The 20,660-nt window shown below is 35.7% G+C and overlaps 1 protein-coding gene across 1 annotated transcript in view; it reads left to right on the top strand.

The window, feature by feature from the left end:
- Positions 1–18,597, top strand: part of MIGA1 (mitoguardin 1) — a 74,161-nt gene extending 55,564 nt beyond the window's left edge. The window contains exons 9-16 of the mRNA XM_043876250.1: positions 3,855–3,973; positions 4,221–4,293; positions 4,970–5,056; positions 6,876–6,974; positions 8,402–8,536; positions 9,860–9,913; positions 12,500–12,616; positions 14,902–18,597. Coding sequence (XP_043732185.1) covers positions 3,855–3,973; positions 4,221–4,293; positions 4,970–5,056; positions 6,876–6,974; positions 8,402–8,536; positions 9,860–9,913; positions 12,500–12,616; positions 14,902–15,120 — 903 coding nt within the window. The 3' untranslated portion in view covers positions 15,121–18,597. The remainder of the gene's footprint in view (positions 1–3,854; positions 3,974–4,220; positions 4,294–4,969; positions 5,057–6,875; positions 6,975–8,401; positions 8,537–9,859; positions 9,914–12,499; positions 12,617–14,901) is intronic.
- The last annotated feature ends 2,063 nt before the right edge of the window (positions 18,598–20,660 follow it).

Genomic DNA, 20,660 nt, shown 5'->3' with positions numbered 1-20,660 from the left:
TTTCTTTTTAACCTCAAAAACACTATTCTTTTAGCATAATATATTTCCTGTGAAATATAAAGGGATATATTACTTAAAGCCGACAGTATATAATGTCAGATCATTTCTGTCTACTTTTTTTTTTTTTGCCTCTGGACTAATAGACACACACACATATATATATATATACACACACACTATCTAAATAATGCTGACACTTAAACTTCTCCTTTGCATTTTTGGATAAGGCTAATAGTAGAGTACATATCATTTGATATTTAAAAGTACATATAAGCTCTGGAATAATTGCCTGGTTATAAGTTCTGCCATTTAGCAGTGGGCCTTGGGGCAAGTTCCTGCTAATCTAAATCTCTGTTTCTTTACCTCTGAAATGTAGATAGTTATTTGTTGTTGTTCAGTCGCTCAGTCAGTCCAGCTCTTTGTGACCCCACGGATTGCAGCACTGCAGGCTTCCCTGTCCCTCACCATCCCCCAAAGTTTGCTCAAACTCAAGTCCGCTGAGTCGATGAGATGATGCCGTCCAACCATCTCGTCCTCTGTCGTCCCCTTCTCCTCCTGTCCTCAATCTTTCCTAGCATCAGAGTCTTTTCCAGTGAGTCAACTCTTCACGTCAGGTGGCCAAAGTATTGGAGCTTCAGTTTCAGCGTCAGTCCTTCCAGTGAATATTCAGGGTTGATTTCCTTTAGGATTGACTGGTTTGATCTCCTTGCTGTCTTCCCCCTTTATCAGTGGTTGTAAAGAAGTGAGATAATTGAGTACTTAGTGCATCATTTAGTACTGCACTGGGTGGAAATGAAGTGCTAGAACTACAGCAGGGATGAACACTTCTGGAATAGTAGGGTGAAAGCTTCCAAAGGTCTCCTCCGCAAAAGCAATGAAAACTCTGGCAAAAATTGTCAGAAATTTTCAAAACTCTGAACATTAAACACTTTTAAAAATTCAGAGAGCATTTATTTAGGGACAATGGCTGAATCTCCATGGGAAGAGTGAACTTTGTAAATCTTTTTTTTTAACTATTAAAAATTTTTGGCTCTGCTCAGTCTTTGTTGCTGCCTGAGGCTTTCTAGGGTTGTGGTGAGTGGGAGGCAGTGCATGGGCCTCTCGTTATGGTGGCTTAACCTGTTACAGATCACAGGGTGTGCAGGCTTCAGTAGTTGGGGCCCATGGGCTCAGTAGTTGCAGCTCACCAGCTCTAGAGCTCGGGCACAGTAGTTGTGGGTCAGCTGCCTTTTAGCATGTGGAATCCTCGGACCAGGGGTCAAACCCGTGTCCCTTGCATTGGCAGGTGGACTCTCAACCACTGGGATCACCAGGGAACTCCACACTATAAATTTTTAACTTGTTCATTTTCTATCCCTCTCTCCAGAGGAGTCTTGAAAACCAACAGGTTCACCACTATGGTGACTGTGAAAATCAAGGGCTCAGCAGCCACTGGAAGAAACTTAATGGCTTTGGAGCGTCCCAAAAGCCCCATCTCTAGAGAATTGTCACCATTTGGCCTGTATGGCAGCTCCTTGCAAAGCTCCGTTCTAAGGACTTGTCTTTATTTGACCAGACTTAGAGCTTGCGACTTAGCAGCAGCAGCAGCAGCGGAGCTTGCTATGTACAAAGTTTCTATCTCTAGAGTCTTTGTTGAAAAATACCAGCGGGAATTAACACTGTAGCTGCTTGAAGTGGTAATACCATCAGAGCTAGTAATAGGGTGAACAAAAAACTTAAAGGAAAAATTGGGCAATGAGATATTTATAGGGAGCTTTGAAAATCTCCAGCATATTCCTGAGAATCTAGAAGGCCACAAGCATGTGCAGGGCTCTGCATGTGTCCAGGGAAGACCTTAGAAGTCCCTAACCTCTCACCTCTGGCCAACCTTCATATTCTGCACAAAACAAAACTTAAGGTGGACAGAAGGGAAAAAAAGCAATTAATTGGCATTTATCAGAAGTAGAAACTTTTGTGCTTTAAAGGATACCAACAGGGAAGTAAGAAGGTATTAGAATGGGAGAAAATATTTGTAAACCATGTAGTTGATAAAGATCTTATATCCAGAATATATAAAGAACTGTTGTAACCCAACAATAAATGGACAAATAACCTAACTTAAAAATGGGCCAGGGATTTCAATAGATATTTTTCCAAAGAAGTTACACAAGGTCCAATAAGGATATGAAAGATGTTGCACATCATTAGTCATTAGAGAGATTTAAACCACTTCACACCCACTAGGGTGGCTATAATAAAAAAAGATGGACAATAACAATTGTTGACAGAGGTGTGGAAAAATTTAAATCATTATACATGGCTAGTGGGAATGGAAAATGGTGAGCCACTTTGCAAAACAGTTTCCTCAAAAAGTTAAACACAGAGTTACCATCTGAACACTTCCATTTTTTAGTTATATACTCAAGGGAATTGAAAACATAAAAAACTTGTTCAGTTCAGTTCAGTCGCTCAATCGTGTCCGACTCTTTGCGATCCCATGGACTGCAGCACACAAGGCTTCCCTATCCATCACCAACTCCTGGAGCCTACTCAAACTCATGTCCATTGTGTCGGTGATGCCATCCAACCATCTCATCCTCTGTCGTTCTCTTCTCCTCCCACCTTCAATCTTTCCTAGCATCAGGGTCTTTTCCAATGAGTCAGTTCTTTGCATCAGGTGGCCAAAGTATTGGAGCTTCAGCTTCAGGATCAGTCCTTCCAATGAATATTCAGGACTGAAAAAAACTTGTACATAAACATTTAAAGCAGTCTTATTCATGACTGTCAAGAAGTGGAAAAAACCCACAAGTCTGTCAGCTGTGGAAAGGATAAACAAAATGTAATATACTCACACAATTCAGTCATAAAAAAGGATGGAGTACTGTTATATGCTTCCTTATAGGTGAATCTCGGAAACATGATGCTACATGAAAGAAACCAAATGCAAAATGCTGCATGTACTTGAATCTGTATCATTTCCAGAGTGGGAAACTCCACAGACACTGAAAAATTATTGGTTTCCAGAACCTGGAGAGAAGGGGGATGGGAAGTGACTGCTAACAGGCAGAGAGTTTCTTGTTGGCATAGTATAAAAGTATTTTGAAATTGCAAAGTGGTGCTGATTGCATAACCCAGTGAATGACTAAAAACCACTGAATTGTATACTTAAATGGGTGAATTTTATCGTATGTGAATTATATATCAATAAAGTGTAGTTTATTTTATTTTTAAAAACCAAAAACCCCTACAGCATTCTATTTAAGTGGATCACCTGATGTTGGAAAATAAAATTGCCCTGGAGTTTACCTGCTTAGCTGGCAACTCTATAGTGTTTACAGTTATTTTTTAATGAACTGTCAGAAGGCTAGAGTTCCATTTGTAGAGTTGTTATGCTAGCCAGAAGTACATGACTATTTTTCAGTTATACAAATGTTAATCAAAGCTACGTATAAGAAAAAAATTCCCTAGAATTCACCAAGTTGAGATTATTACAGTGTTTTTGTAGAAAGTTTTACTTCATATACAATCATGAGTTATAATACTTTAAAGCATTCTTTGGATGATAAAAAATTTTCTTTTTTTTCCAGTGCTTCATCATCAATTATTATTGTTGATGAGCTGTGAAATATTGCCTTTCTGTACACTCTGTGAATTTAAGTAGTTGGATTCAAAATCAACTAAGCTTGTTATAAAGTTTTACTCCTTACAACTGAATTTTGAAATAAAACGAATTCAGATCTTACCAGCTGTAAAATCTTATTGAGTTATTTTCACATTTTAATCAGATTGTGTATATTAGTAATGTCCTGTTTTTTATTTTTTATCATTTTTCATCCTGTATCAGTGTAGTCTGTTTTAACACACTGTGTTCTTAGCTTGCAGAACACAAAGAAGTACGACATACCTACAGTCTGGAGTCTCTTTGCCACTGCCCTTTTTACGAAGAGGCCATGCGTTTAGTTGAAGAAGGAAAAATTTACTCGAGAGTGCTTAGGTATCAAGCTTATGTTTGTGAAAAATATTAAGATGCTGTTCATATGTTTGTCTGATATTTATTTAAAATATTTATGAGAATGGGGGAAAATGTTTTTAGGCTCAAAACAAACTTTTTAATGTATTTTGTCAGTATTGAAAAGACATGTGTTTTTTATTAAGGTCCTGAGGTTAAGCCTTATTCCAAACTTATAGTAGGCTTGATCTTAAATGCACTTTAACAGTTGTCTCCCCTGTTTATTACTTAGAACTGAAATGTTGGAGTGCCTAGGAGACAGTGATTTTCTTGCCAAACTTCACTGTATTCGACAGGCTTTTCAGGTATTTTTTTTGACATTAAGTGACTTCATCCAGCCCCTCATCCCCACCCTCATGCTATAGAGTTCAGCTGAGTATAAACAGGACAACTCTTTGCTCTTTATTATCCTTATTTGTAATGGCAAATAAAAAGTACTAAGTTTATTTTTCCTCCCTGCTGTGTCCCTTCATTTATCTTCATTTGTCATCCTCTCCTGTAACTTCCTGGGTCTACCACATTTTGTCAGAATATAATATTTTGATGCTAGAAATGTGTGTGTACAAATTACTGCTTAAAGTATGTCTTTTTCTTATTATCAGTTACTATGTGTTCTAGAATGTTTTTCGTTTGAATCAGTTGTAAAATCAATTTCCTAAGGTAAAATAAGGTCATTTAACAACAAAATTCTCTTTATTTTTCTGTTCTGGAGTTGTTTGATTATTTCAAATTTTTCTAATATTGAATAGATTTAAATTCAGATTTATCTTCCTTTAATCTTTTTAAATTTTCTGTTCAGGAGCTCTTTTTATTTTAGTTACTTAGGACTTTTTTTTTCCTGTGGTCTACCTGCTGAAATATTACCATATACCATGTATTAACTGTATTAGGGTTATTTGTACATACATGTGCTATAAAGTCAGATATCCATTCAAATTAATTATAGGTTTCCTTTCTTCTTTGGGGATGGATATTTTTCAGGTAATTCTTTCAGAAACAGCCAACCGGATATTCCTTGCTGAGAGTGGAAGGAAAATTTTATCAGCGTTAATTGTAAAAGCACGAAAGGTAAACTTGTTGGCAAGTTTATTTTATTGTTATTATTTCAAGATTAAAATCATTAAACTTTTAATAGAAGAAAATGTTTTTGTAGATATCTGTAAAAATTCACATAATAAAAATAAATAACCCCAAAAGTATTTCTACTTGGGTTGATTTATTTTCTGTGTATAAAGTTCATACAGTTTTGAGCAAGCTGATGAATATATTCAGTTTCCCATACAAAAATCTATTATTGTCATGGTAAGAATTATCATTAGATCAGCTATATAGCCACCACTATTATTATTTCTGATACCTCTTTTCTTACGCCTCCCTCAATCCTGTTCAGTAAGAAGGTCCTAGGAAATAGTGTAGATCTCAGAAATCTGGAAATACAAACTGAACTGTCTCTCACTCTTACTCATCTTCATGGGTCTGAATGAAGCAGAAGCAATGGAAAGAATTTTATTAATCCTGTAAGGAAACAACTTTTCATTTATGCAGGATGTGTCTAGATGATGAGAAAAAGAAACCTCGAACAGACTTTCCCTGAGCCATTTGAACACCTGGTTTTTAAACACAATCCCTTTGAACCTCAGTTCCCTCATTTGTATAATAGGATTATATTTATGGTACCCTATTTCAGAGTTCTTATGATGATTAAATAAATGATAAATAGGAAAACATATTTTAAAAGTGCAACATAAATTTGTAGTTTAGTCGCTAAGTCGTGTCTGACTCTACAGGATACTGTAGCCTGCCAGACTCCTCTGTTCATGGGATTTCCCAGGCAAGAATACTGGAGTGGGTTGCCATTCTGTCTCCTGGGGATCTTCTGACCAATGGATTGAACCCATATCCCCTGCATTGGCAGGCAGATTCTTTACCACTGAGCCACCAGGGAAGCCCAGTATAAATTTAGGATCATATCAACTACTTATAATTTCCAATGTAAATCTTTAAAAAAAAAAACAAACAAAAGAAACAGAATATTCAATAATTATATGAAAAAGTTCCATAGTATTACAGTCAAATAAATTCAAATTAAAATAGCACAATAGGACTTCCCTGACAGTCCAGTGGTTGAGACTCTGAGATTCCAAGGCAGGGGGTGTGGGTTCCATATCTGGTCAGGGAACTTAAGATCCCACATTCTATGTGGCCGAAAGATTTAAAAAATAATAATAAAACACAGTAACCTGTTCTGCCTATCAAATTTCCACCACTAGAAAGACAGTGAAATGTGTTGGTTGCTCAGTCGTGTGTGAATCTTTGTGGCCCCACGAACTGGAGCCTGCTAGGCTCCTCTGTCCATGGATTTCTCCAGGCAAGAATACTCAAGTGGGTTGTCATGCCCTTCTCCAGAGGATCTTCCTGATCCAGGGATCGAACCCAGGTCTCCCTCATTGCAGGCAGAAGGACAGTACACCCAATATAAATCTTATGTTGCTTTCTTGGCCTTCCCAAGGCTGATAAACCCATTGCTTTGAATTAGAGTATGATTTGAACTAGAGTTCCTCCAAAAGGAGTAGAACTCTGTCAAAAGCATCACATAGTATCTTCTGTAACCAAGTTTTCATCTTAAGGACTAACCTAAATAAGCACATATATTTGAATAGTAAGCATTTGCTTATGGCATTTTACTTACATTCTTAGTCTTGACTTCTGCAAAATGTTGGACTAACAAAGTAAACCAAATAAATATGGCATACCTTGAAAATGTGTTTTAATTGTTACATAATAGAGTGAAGATTTTACAAGCTTACTTGAAGAGTATATTTACTTTTGAGGGTTTGAGCATTTTTGTAAAGTTGAGATTAGGATTAAAGTGTGCTTTCTTCTGCAGAATCCAAAGAAGTTTGAAGATGTTTTTGATGAAATGATCTATTTTTTAGAGCAGACCGATCACTGGGATAATACTGAAATGGAACTTGCTGCTAGAGGAGTAAGTCAGATTTTTTTATAGATTTATCCCCTTTCATTTTTTATACATAATATTTACATAATTTGAGGCCACTGTTTCTTTGTCCTTGTTAAATGACAGTAAAACCAATTTTGTGATGGTGATTATGATGCAGTCGTAAATAATAGCAACCACAGTCTTTATACATTGGGGCAACAATTGAAAATAGTATATTTTTTAAAAAAGCCCTGTGTTCCTTCCCGCGCTTCTTCCTTCCTTCCAAAACTCAATGAGCAGAAGCTTTAGCAGAGCAGCAATGGTACCTGTATAAGGGTGGTTTCAGTTAGGACAGTGGCAGCTCAGGGGAGATGGGGGACTGGCTGCATATACAGGATCAAACAAAAATACATATACTGAGAATAATCAGAGTGAGACTTCTCATGATTAGAGAAGTGAGACATAAAAAGCTAGGGCTGGAATTGGAGCTGTTAGTGTGAATTCATAGTTTACTAAATAGAGAAATAAATAGGAAGGTTTGCATATATGTAAACATACATAAACTTATTAACTCTTCACAGAGAGGGTCTGGGAGCAAGAACACCTCAAAGGAAATTATCCCTAACACACAGATCTTGGCTTCTAAGTCCCACTCTCCACTAAAAGGAACTAGGACTCCTTGGAAATTTGGCCGATTTCAGCACTAGAATACAGAAAGCATGTGTGAGCCTGGAATATTTTGTTGTAATGGAAGCTTAAAGAATGAGTTTGCAAGGGGTTGGAAGGCTTTCTTGGCAGAGAAAACAGTAGATGCAGAAACAGAGGTACAGTCTTCACAGTCTGTCTTTCTCTGGTGTTCCTTCACTCAGTTAAGAACCTCCCAGTATCTAGTTCGCACGTGGTGTAGCATGTAGTACAACACAGTCTGCATGAATGAAAGAGTAAGAGATGCGTAATGTGGTGGGGAAGACAGGCAGATATACCAGTAACTAAATGACAGGCTTCCCCTGTGGCTCAGCTGATAAAGAATCTGCCTGCAATGCGGGAGACCTGGGTTCAATCCCTGGTTTGGGAAGATCCCCTAGAGAAGGGAAAGGCTACCCACTCCAGTATTCTGGCCTGGAGAACTCCACGGATAGTGCATGGAGTCACAAAGAGGCGGACACGACTGAGTGACTTTCACAAAAATGACAGAGCAGAAAGAGCCTGTAGATACCATAATGAAAGCACGGACAAAGGACTCCTAGAATAGAGTGGAGGGAGAGATTAATTTCACCTGATGGGATCTAGGAAGGCACAACTGACATGTGAATTACAGTTTTTGGCTGTGAGTTGTTTTCAGTGTTGTCTCTCCTCTGTTAACCTGATTCAACTAAAAGCGTGCTACTGTTGTCATATACGAAGCCCTCACGCAGACTTTATTTCAGCTCTCTGTAATAATAATTTCTATTTTAACTTACAATTTAATACAGGTAAAAAATCTAAACTTTTATGATGTTGTTTTGGATTTTATATTAATGGATTCCTTTGAAGATTTAGAAAACCCACCTACATCCATACAGAATGTAGTAAATAATCGCTGGCTAAACTCCTCCTTCAAAGAAACTGTAAGTGATGGTTTACCTTTCTCAACATTTAAATTTGATGAAAAGTAATCAGAACTGAGAAGATGAGTAAGATTAATATATATAAATATATGTCTGCCTGTAGAACGACTATTACGGAAACTGAGCTCATCCTTTGATATTGGGATCAGATGTGTATGATAGGTAACATATGAAAGTGAAATTTTCCTTTTGGCTCTTCTGTCAGTCCCTGCCTTGACTTTGAGGACCCAGTATTTCTTTAGATATCAAAAAACACTTGGGTTTCAAACTAGGTCAGGCCTAACAAAAAATTGTAACTGAAATGACTCTATGACTAAATAGAAATGTAGCAGTTTCAGTGAAAAGATGATATATATATTTTTTGGAGGAAAATACAGTTTCTTGTTCCCAAATACTATAAAAATTCGGGTAGAAGGGAATTCCCTGGTGGTCCAGTGGTTAGGATTCTGCACTCTCAGTGCCAGAAGGCCTGGGTTCAATCCCTGGTCAAGGAATGAAGAACCCAAGGCATGGACTTGCAAACCCCCTCCTCACCCAAAAAAGATTAAGGTAGAAAAAAGTAAGCATGTGCAAAAATAAAATGGGTTTAAACTGTATTGTATGCTTTGGATATTTTCAGTTTCTGGGTTTTTTTTTTTTGTACTCAGATTTCTGTTTAACATTTTTTTTGTTGGGCTGAAGTGTATACCTTGAAGTAGGTGGAATTAATGAAAGTTAGAATCTTTAAAAAACTTTTAAAAAAGTTTCAATTGGGTATTTCACAGTTATTTTGGAAATGCCTGATACCACATTTTAAAGCATTTTTTCATAAATCCACTTTTCCCTCAAAGTATGTTTTAACCATTAAAAGGTGGATGTTCTCCATTTCTGTAACTGCTTTGGGACAGTGACCTTGATCGAAATTGGATCATTCCACAGTAGGGTCAGATTTCTTCAAAATCCACTGGAGTGTTTTAGTTCCTGTTATTATGGATGTCTCTTAGTTCTTAATTTGAATAAAACTTTTGGCTCAACTCCTAACTATTTCCAGCACTACTACAATTCTTGAGGAAAAAATATTACTTGAATTTAATTACTGAGTTCCTTGGCACCAGAGTTCAGCCTTTCTGTCAGTGGCTTTGAATTTAATTTTAAAATTTATAAATACTTTTTCATTAATATTTACAAACAGTAGAAAGAACATGAACTAGTTCTTTTTGTTAATATTTTAAACATTTTAGACCTTTTCACTTTGAATTTCTAATAAAAGTCACTCTTTTTTAAATGAAAAGTTTATATAATTATTCACTTAAACCTTGCTTTTTCTCCTCTGTATACATTTAGGCTGTGGCTTCAAGTTGTTGGTCAGTGTTGAAACAGAAAAGGCAACAGATGAAGGTAAAACTCATCATGTCTTGGATTTCTTCGTAATTTGAGGCTCCTGTTGAAGAAACATCTGAGTCAGTTTTCCCCTGGGGATGGCAGCTCATAAGCCCTGTCCTTCAAGCTCGATGAATGATCTGTTGGCACTGGGTTGGGTTCTCTGTTTTTGAAGTTGGGAACAGAGTTTTTGCTTTTTTGTTTTTTCATTTAATGATATTATAAGATTGAAAAAATTGTTTAACATAGTGGATGTTATTTTGTGTACTCCAATTGAGAAATGATGATTGATTCTTAAAGCTGGTTTATTTAACACCAAAAATCACCTCAAAGTTTATATCCTGTGCCCACACCGCACACCCTCCAGCCCATCTCACCCCCCACACACTGCTCTCGCCACACACTCCTGTGGTACAGGATGGACTCTGGAGTGAGACTGGTTCCAGGTGCCACTTGTCAGCCGTGACCTGGGGCAAGTCTTAACCTTCCTTGCCTGAGTTTCCTCATCTCTAAAGAAGAGCATAGTATCTGCCTTGTGGGGTTTTTTGTTAGCATCAAAGTGCTTAGAGTAGTGCTTGGCATAGTGCATCATGCAAGTGTTGGTTATCATTATTATTTTTTTTTTATTTGCCCAATGACCTATAGTATTTTGTCATGTCCATATTTCTAAGCCTGAGCCTTACAACTTTGAGATGGTATTTCTGAGGGGAGTGTTTTTGAGCATAGTCCTCACAGCATCTGCAGAAGGGTGCTTGTTACAAATAATTCTGGAGACCATATATTTGAATAATTCTTGTTTAAAAGATGTTGAACAGGGATGTATTGTAAAACATGGGGAATGTAGCTAATATTTTGTAATAACTGTAAGTGTAGTGTAACCTTTAAAAATTGTATAAAAAATGAGGGACTTCCCTTGCAGTCCAGTGGTTAAGACTCCATGCTTCCACTGCAGGGGCTGCAAGTTCGACCCCTGGTCCAGGGACTAGGACCCTACATGCTAGGCAGCACAGCCAAAAAAAAAAAAGAAGAAAAAAAATTGTACAGAAAATGATTCCAAAGACCCTGTGTTTTAAACAAGTTCCCCCAAAGATGATTAGAAACTCTAATGTTTGAGAACCACTGGTTTAGGACTGGGGAATAGACTTGTCAACTTGGGTTTGATTTTCATATTCACTGGTGTGATCATAGGTAAGTTACTGGCAGCCGACCTTCAGTTTTCCTACTTGCAAAATGGAATTAATATTTGCCTCATAAAGCTGCTATAAAGATGAAATGAGGTGAAACATAAAAATTAAAAGAGTAAATATGTAAAAAAGGAGTAAATATATAAAAGTTTAATAAATAGTAGTATCCATAATAATAGCGATTGTTATGGAATATTATTAATAATATATTATTATTATTATTATACCTAACCTTATTTCTTCTTAATATAAATCTTGCGCCTTGGACTGCTGTTCTTCGTGTACCCAGAGATACCTATATATTTCACCTCTTGAGGAACTATTTCCTATACCTGGAATGCCATACTCTATCCTCTGTACTTAAATAGTTCTTACCTACTGTTGAGTTCAGCTTACATCACTCCCTGGTGCCTGTGCTAACTTGTTACCTGTCTGAATTCCTAGTATAGTTAATGTATATGGTTAATATAAATATGGGATTTAGAATTTTAATATATGCAGAACATCTCTTAGACTATTGTCAGTGTATCCATGAAAACCTTTTGGCCTTATTTGTGAGCTCGGATAGGTTTTATAACCCCTCTGAAGTCTCACTTTTTATGTGGGATAATGATGTTAACATGACCTACTTTTTCAGACACATTTTATTAAGTTAAGTAGAACTTAGCTCATTATCTGGAATATAATAGGTACTCATTAAATGGCAACTACTGCTGTATTTTTAAATTGAGGTTTAAACGATGTCTTGCAGCCTATAAAAGAGAAAATAACTTCTCTAAGAGATAGAACCTTAAGGCATACTTATGCCCAGTAGATGCTATGATAAATCTCACAGGATGCTATTTAACATGGGAAATTTAGAAAGTTATTAATAAACTTAGAGACTTTCCTACATCACAGCTGTATATATTACTATTTCACAAGAAGGTGCATTACATAATTAAATGCTTCAATAATATCTGTTCCTTAACTGAAAGTTGAAATCCTAGTAAGCATATTTTTGTGCTTAATCAATGTAAACTTTATTTTAGTCTTTTTCGGATAATCTAAGTAAGTGATTGAGTAGAAGTTCTTCAATTCTACTGAACTAGCTAAAACCATGGTAGTCTCATTAATCCTAAAAATTGTACTGCTGAGGAACATTGTAGCATTCTTGTTATTGCTTGGTTACAGCACTGTGATTTCCTTTTTATGAGGTGAAAATGCCTTTAAGAAGTAATGTTTTCAGCACATTGAAATTGTTGGATAGATTATGAAATGTTCATAAAGCTTTCTGTGACTCTTAACAGTTACTTCTAAGTTTATTAGACTGGCTTATCATTGACCCTTGGTCTGTCCTCAAAAAGAGCTGGTCATATGATGGCTAGCAAGCAAATGCAGGAAGGCAAAAATAATTTGTTTCTCCTTTACTTTGCAACAGATCCCAGATGGATTTTTTGCTCATTTTTATGCCATTTGTGAGCAGATTAGTCCTGTCCTAGCCTGGGGCTTTTTGGGTCCTAGAAATTCTCTCTATGATTTATGTTGCTTCTTCAAGGTATGTTCAGTCATTGAATAATTTCTTTTTCCTAAATTGAAAAAAATTTTACTGTTTCTTTTTGCTTTTGTAGAAGAAAGAATGTTATTTAAATATAAAGTTATAAAAGTCACCCATGCCAGTGGAACAGTTTTATATAGATCTGTGCTTTATCCTGGAGAAGAGTCAACAATTCCATTCACCATATCAATTCCTTCTGTAATGGATACATGTTTTCATATGTGTTACAGTGTTAAACAAGTTGCTATAGATAATTCTTCATGCCTGACACTTTTGAAATTTGTAAAACAAATAATATCTATTTCATTGCACATGCAGCAGTTTAAAAATAAGTTCTGGTTCAAAGTCATGTGAATGATAAAATCCTAGCTATAAGAAAGAAGGTGGGAGTTTAAAATTGTATTCTAATGTCAGCAATTTAAATTGACCAAAACACAGATTGCATCTTGTTACAGGATTTTCTGCCTGGCACAGTGCCAATAAAAGTCTATTTTTTTTTTTTCATTTATTTTTATTAGTTGGAGGCTAATTACTTTACATTATTGTAGTGGTTTTTGTCATACATTGACATGAATCAGCCATGGATTTACATGTATTCCCCATCCCGATCCCTCCTCCCACCTCCCTCTCTACCCGATCCCTCTGGGTCTTCCCAGTGCACCAGGCCCGAGCACTTGTCTCATGCATCCAACCTGGGTTGGTGATCTGTTTCACCTTAGATATATACATGTTTCGATGCTGTTCTCTCGAAACATCCCACCCTCGCCTTCTCCCACAGAGTCCAAAAGTCTGTTCTGTACATCTGTGTCTCTTTTTCTGTTTTGCATATAGGGTTATCATTATTTAATAGTCCTGAATTTAGGCTGAGTTTCAAGGAGCAAATAAAAGTAAACATAATCAAGTATAAATTTGAAAGTTTTTGATGTTTGTAGTTTTGGATGTTTCTCTATACCTTTCATTTAAAAAATTAAATTGTTTATGTGCTATTAATGAGCATTTGTGTAAATAGCTTAGGACTTTTGTTTTTTTTTTACTGTCATTGAAAACTCATAAATTTTACTTGACCTCTCAACTGTAAGGTAGGTGTTAGTGGGAAAACTTTGGACTGGGAATTGTCTACCCTTAATGAACATTTGTTGGAGAAGGCAATGGCACCCCACTCCAGTACTCTTGCCTGGAAAATCCCATGGACGGAGGCACCTGCTGGGCTGCCGTACGTGGGGTCACACAGTCGGATACTGCTGAAGCAACCTAGCAGCAGCAGCGATGAACATTCGTGACTGTGGGCAAATCATGCTTCGTTCTCCTCATCATCATCTATAAAATGAGGGGACTGGACAAGCTGATCACCAACAACCCTTCCCAGATATAAAATCCATTGAAATCTATGATGTGCCTTCTTAGTACTTCTTAACATTTGATTTCTGGAGCTTCCCTAGTAGCTCAGACAGTAAAGTACCGGCTACAATGCAGGAGAACTGGATTTGATGCCTGGGTCAGGAAGATCCCCTGGAGAGGGAAATGGCAACCCACTCCAGTATTCTTGCCTGGAGAATCCCATGGACAGAAGAGCCTGGCAGGCAAAGAGTCGGACACAACTGAGTGACTAACACACGTTAACATTTGATTTCTGTAGGATAAAAGCTAAATATTCCTGTTTGTTTTCTTGTTGTTGCTCTTTGGACATACTTTTTTCCATCACAGCATAACAACCTGAGACTTAATGCTTAGTAGTATACAAGATGCTTAAAATGAGTTTCAGCCTAAGTATTAAGTTACTGAAATGAAATATCCTTCACGATCTTCCACTGATTTGAGAGCTGAAATTATTTTTATTTTTCACATGTCTTAACTTTTTTTGGCACAGAAAAATAGACATTTGGAATTTATAATTATTGGAAACAGTTTACTCTTCTGTCTTTAAATGGTACCAGTGCTCACAGGTAACACTGAAAACGTCAGTTATTGGGACTGGACTGATACTAGTAGACCCTTGCATCTGTACAGTGCTCTAGTGTCTACAGGCATTTCTCAGAGAGCTCTTTTTTGGTCGTTGACCATTATGTCAGCCATGAGTAGTAAAAACAACAAGTAGTAATTAGCCCTTATTTTACCAAAAAAGAAAACAAGACCTTCCAAAAAAGTTGAAACACTTTTCCACTGAGATTTGAAATTAGTAGTGGAAGTGACCCCTAGTTCAACATTTGTTACAACATTGGTAACTGTTTGGATTTAATATAATTTTGGTCTAACAAGTGCCAATTTGTTTTGTGTTCATTTTCCAGAATCAAGTTCTTTTCTTTCTCAAAGACATTTTTGATTTCGAGAAGGTGCGCTATTCCAGTATAGAGTCTCTGGCTGAAGACCTCATGCAGTTGCTTATTCGCCGCACTGAACTTTTAATGGCCTGTCTCGGAGCTGATGCCCTGAGGCATACAAGTAGCTGTTTAAGTAGTCATGTTCCTGTTATGCCCAGTGGCCTATTAGAAGCCAAAGTACAATAAGTAACATAAAAATCAGACAGTTTGCGTGTGCTATGAAATATTTTAAGGTAACTATTAATTTTGTAACATATATTACACAGAACTGGTGGATATGGACTCAGGGAGGATTAAAAAAACCTTGTAAAGGATGAGTGATTGTACTGTACTTACACAGAAGTTCTGTCATTGAATCCCTGTGTGGTGTATCCAAAGTGTCTTTTTACAAGCTTTAGGGAATAATTGTTGTGAAATGTTGTATATTTTATAGAAATATTGCTTGAATTGAAACCAGTACGTGGGAATTAATCGATTTGTTGTCTTCAAGCTGTCTGAAATGTCCAGTTTCATTCTCAAAAGCTTTGTTTTTATGCTTCACACCTTGAAGATATGTACTTTAGCCAAGACTTTTATGGCCCACACATGTAAGAATATGTTACTCCTAGTGTCAGTGAACTTAACTTTGCCTGAAAATGTATTTTTAATTGTAAAGTTATTCGTTGTTTAATCTAGTTTAGGCAGTAGTGGTGTTTAACATGTACTGCTTACATCATTGCTTGTGCATTTGCTTAAGTATTTGAATCAAAGAAATTGTAATGGCCGAGTATTGTTATAAAACATTTAAATGAATTGCCACTGAGAAGTTTACAAGTTTATATCAGATTTACTGAAGTTTCCAAAATATATTACTGTTGGTCCCATAAGTTACAATAGAGAGACTGAAGAAATTTCTTTTGTCTTGGTATAGGTAAGAGAATTTCCCTTGAATGAATATTGATTAAAAATATAACATTTGTTAACTATGACAGCAATTAAAATTTCTCCCATGTATTTTTGAGACTACCTCCCAACATCCTAAGGTATTAATTTTGACTTAGTAAAATCATTTCTTCTTTCTCCTTCTACAAAGAGAACTTAGCACACTTGAGAGTTTGTCGTATTATGCCCATATTTTTGAAATATTCATTGACACTTTGAATCTTAGGGAGGTCTTAAAGAAGATTTTTCCCCCCCCTGAATATAGAACAAAATATTTTTTAATGGTATGGAAGTATGTTTTCTTGTCCTTGGTGATAAATATATGAACAAATGGGTTGTTTGTATGAATAAGGATCTGGAGTATATTAGATACTTTCACAGTTGTTTTAATTTTGTGTGTAAATTATATACCACTTATTTAGAGTGGCTGGCTCAGTATAACAATGGATTAGATTTGTTGATTTTGCTCCTAAAGTGATCTTTATTCATTTTGGGAGTGAGTTATCCAGAAGGATCTAAAATATATTTTTTTAAATGTATTTTTAGATTAAAGTGCCTAGTTTCTGATTAATGAGTAGAAAATGAAAAGTGGGGAAAGAAGCATAATCTTTTAAGGTTTTAAGTTTATGTATGTGCCATATTTATGTAATACTAGTTACAAAATAGATTCAGAATCTTTATGCTATTTGCATGTACTATATTCCATAACATGTAGGTTACAGCAGTAAACAATATGAAATATTGCTGTAATATTTTTTGAGTATGTAGCTCCTTGATTTATCTTACATGTATTCTTAATTTAATACTTGACTGTTCATAATTCTTATTATTAATGGAGGAATATCTTTAGATATATCAAAGCTAAAAATTCCATTATATAGTATTTTGTATTTTATTTTTTAAATTCTGTATTTTGGTTTCTTGTTGAGGTACCACTGACCTTGAATGATTCACACATATACACATGTCTGCACATACCCATCCCTATTATTGTGTAAGCAAGATAGTTATTGCTTAGGTTAATTTTCCTGTTTGAAGGACTGAATGTTTTAAGCTGTGGTTTTATAAGCAAAGCTATAAGTAAACTTACTTTTTTATTTGAGTAGAATATTGTTTGAAATCTGTTTCAAAGAATTGCACTATTTAATAATGCTGCTAGTACATGAAACAACTCTGGGGAATTTATTTCATCAGATAAAATGAATGGCTTTCCAGAAGTTGTATTTTTCTCTTTTATACTTCACCTTAAAAAAAAAATTGTCCATGTTTAAGAGATTGATTTGTCATGTTCAGTGCTTGAGGTTGATTAGTTTCTCTTCAGTTCAGAAGCTACTATTTTAGTAAGATGCTTTCTTTGTGGCCTTTGACACAAGAGACAAGAATGACCAAATAGATTTTTAGGGTAATGGGTATTAAAAAAAAAACTCTCTATTGTAAGGGAATAAACTTGACTTTTCTACAGAAACGTCTCTTAAAAATGTTTCTAACCACTGAAGAGTACTTAAGGTGTATGTTCCAATTTCAATTTGCCTTGAAATTGGGTTGAACAGATAAAGCAATGTTTTAAAAAGTTAGTAAACAAGTCTAGAGCCTTTTAGAATGAAACCCTGTTTAACACTTGCTCATGGTAGTAGTATCAGAAGATTGCCTTTGCCACCGTGAATCCGACTGTCTGCTTCCCTATATAAATTACAAGAGGACCTTGAATTAATCATGAGAAAATGGATTTTTTTTTCCTCCTATTTTCTGGAGGAAAAAAAATGAGTGTTCAGGTGATTTCTATTTGATAATTTTTCTTTCTCCTTTGGCTTCTCGATATCTTTGTTCAACTAAAAGGCTAGTTTTTCTTGAAGGATTACAATATGTTTATTAAATATCAAAATGAGATTCTTTTTTAAAAAGAAGGCAAGTTTTTCATACTGTTATAGTCAGCGCCAAAGAACTTTTTCCTTCCCATAAGTATTTTTTATTTGCATGTTTGATTCTATTAATTTTTTCAATTAACTCACTTTATAAAAAATATTTGCAAACTTTTTCTTGCCTTAAGATGTAATATTTTCCACTTAAATGATTGCCTGTGGATGATTATCTGCATTACAAAAGAATTCTTTAGCTTATCATTCCTTTAAACCTGTGAGATAGGAATGCCAAAGTAACATTTAACATCTTTGTGACCTTTCATAATCAGAAATTTTAAATTATGTTCATAACATAATTTGCTTTTATTTCAAAGTGAACACATATTAGGGAGTTATTTGGAATATGTCAATACATTTCAAAGTGAACACATATTAGGGAGTTATTTGGAATGTGTCAATACATTTCAAAGTGAACACATATTAGGGAGTTATTTGGAATATGTCAATACATTTCAAAGTGATTATAAGAATGACACTAAATTAAAAAAAAATTTTTTTTTGCTTGGATTAACCAAATTTAGAAATATCTCTGTGTGTGAAACTGAAGAATTTATATAATCTGTGATTAATGGAAATAAGGGCATCCTTTCTTTGTTACTTGTGTTTATATTGTTGTTTTGCTTAGTTTGAGAACAACTGTGTATTAGCTTCACTTGGCTGATATCCATAAGTGTGTCTATTTCCTAAGTGTAAAGACTGCATTCATTAATTTCTGTAAAAGTAAAACACTACGGTAGCAGTAAAAAAAATAGCACTGACTCTTTAGCCAAAATAAGCACTGTTACATGGTATTTCTGTATTGCCAAATAAAAAAGTGATGGTACATCTTGCTGATGTAGTGAGTACTTTATACAATACTTATATATATTTGCAAGGTCACACTTGTCTCATTAAATCCTATGTACCCTATGAAAACTTTCAGTCTCCATAAGACCACATATACAGGCATGGAGAATATAGAACACTGCAGAAGTACTGAAATCGAGTGTGAAAGTATATGTTTCCTTTACATACTAACTGGGAGAGAAAACAGTTTCATGGTGAATAAAGGTAAAGTACTTGTGGGTTTTTTTATTAATAATTTCAAGGGTTATGGTTAAAATTGCCATCAAACTCAATATGAATCTATCATATTGATGGACATGCATCCTTCCCTATTCAGACATGCCCCTTGCCCACCACTTGGTAGGGGTTCAGATACATTTACTTAAGGAGAGGGATGCTGCCTGGATACTGCTGAAGATACCAGACGGAGAGAAGGGTTTATTTGGTTATAAAAACAGTATTTTGATTTGGGACTTTTAATGAAGAGGTTTGTTTTAGAACAAACATGTACAGGATAGGCAAATGTATATAGCTATATTTTTAGACTCTTAAGTTAGACATAAACTTAAGTATATTAATAAGCAAAACATATAAATAGGAGTTAAACTTTTTCCTAGCAAGGATATGAGGTTGGAGACGGAATGGAAAACTAGATCTGTGTCTCCATCTCATCTTCTGTTTTCTTTGTTGTCTGCCATCCTTCTGTTATCTCATGCCATCTTCTTTGATGGTGCCATGTGAACTTAATATTTTGCACTTTAAATATATCTCTCCGAATTATTATGTTTGTTTAAAATACTTCTCTACAAGCATCTTGGTGTCTTCATTGCTTGCATGCTCCCAGGTGTTAGTCTGTCAGTCATGTCTGACTCTTTATGACCCCATGGACTGTAACCTGCCAGGTTCCTCCGTCCATGGAATTCTCCAGGCAAGAATACTGGAGTGGGTTGCCATTCCCTTCTCCAGGAGATCTTCCTGACCCAGAGATGGAACCCAGGTCTCCCTTATTACAGGCTGACTCCTAACTGTCTGAGCTATCAGCTTGCATAATCAGTCATGTCCAACTCTTTTGTGACCATATAGACTGTAGCCAGCCAGGCTCATCTATTCATGGGATTTCCCAGGGAAGAATACTGGAATGGGTTGCCATTTCCTTCTCCAGGAGATCTTCCGACCCAGAGATTGAACCTACGTCTTCTGGGTCTCTTGCATTGGCAGGCAGATTCTTTACAAATGTGCCACCGGGGAAGTCCAGTTGTTAACACTATTTGTAGAGCTTTGCTGGAAATCATTAAAACTCACTTGGTTTATACACTGTCTTTCTTACTTTCTTGTGCTGCTGTGACTTCTATTTTTTATGTAGTGTTGCTTCCTACACCCTGTATTCTATAATCCTTTACCCTGCATTTCTTCTCCTTTAATCTCTTTCTCTCCTCATGCAAGTCAGTATGATCAAGTCACATTGATCACAATAGCAAGTCACGTTGATCAAGCTGCACAGCTCTTTAGTCTGATGAGGTTCTTTTTTTGTTTTTTTTTCTACCTTTTAACAGTGAAAACCTTTAAGTAACCTCTATCATTGGGGCGGGAAAGGACTGAATTCCCGTACAGGAAAAAAAGGTCAAAGCTTCCTTCTATGATGCTTTTTATTCTTTACTTAAAAGCCACAGCAAGGCAACTGGTATATCAAATACCACCTCAATGTTTTGCTTTTAACTGTCTCTTATGTGTGTCAGAAGCGTTTCACACAGTGTACTTATTTATAGGAAATTACAGAACTTTTATAATTTGCTGTTTGAAATAATATCACAATACTTAAAATATAGAGAAGAACTTTGACATTTGAAAACACCTGAGATACATGACTTCTAAAAGTTTGCTAATTCTTTCATTTAATAATGCTGTGAGAGAATAGGTCCAGAGACTTTAAAAAGGATTGAATACTTGGTGTGATAGCAAATGGGATTTTTTTTTAAAGTAGGTTAAAGCAGGTGTACTTGTTATCTATTGCTACCTAAAAAATTATCCCCGAATTTAGCAGCTCTAAACAATGAACATTAT

This window comes from Cervus elaphus, chromosome 20 (assembly GCF_910594005.1).
Source record: "Cervus elaphus chromosome 20, mCerEla1.1, whole genome shotgun sequence".
NCBI classification, from domain to species: Eukaryota; Metazoa; Chordata; class Mammalia; order Artiodactyla; family Cervidae; genus Cervus; species Cervus elaphus.
The sequence above is the reverse complement of the archived record's forward strand: the minus strand, read 5'-3'. Positions and strand labels throughout refer to the sequence as shown.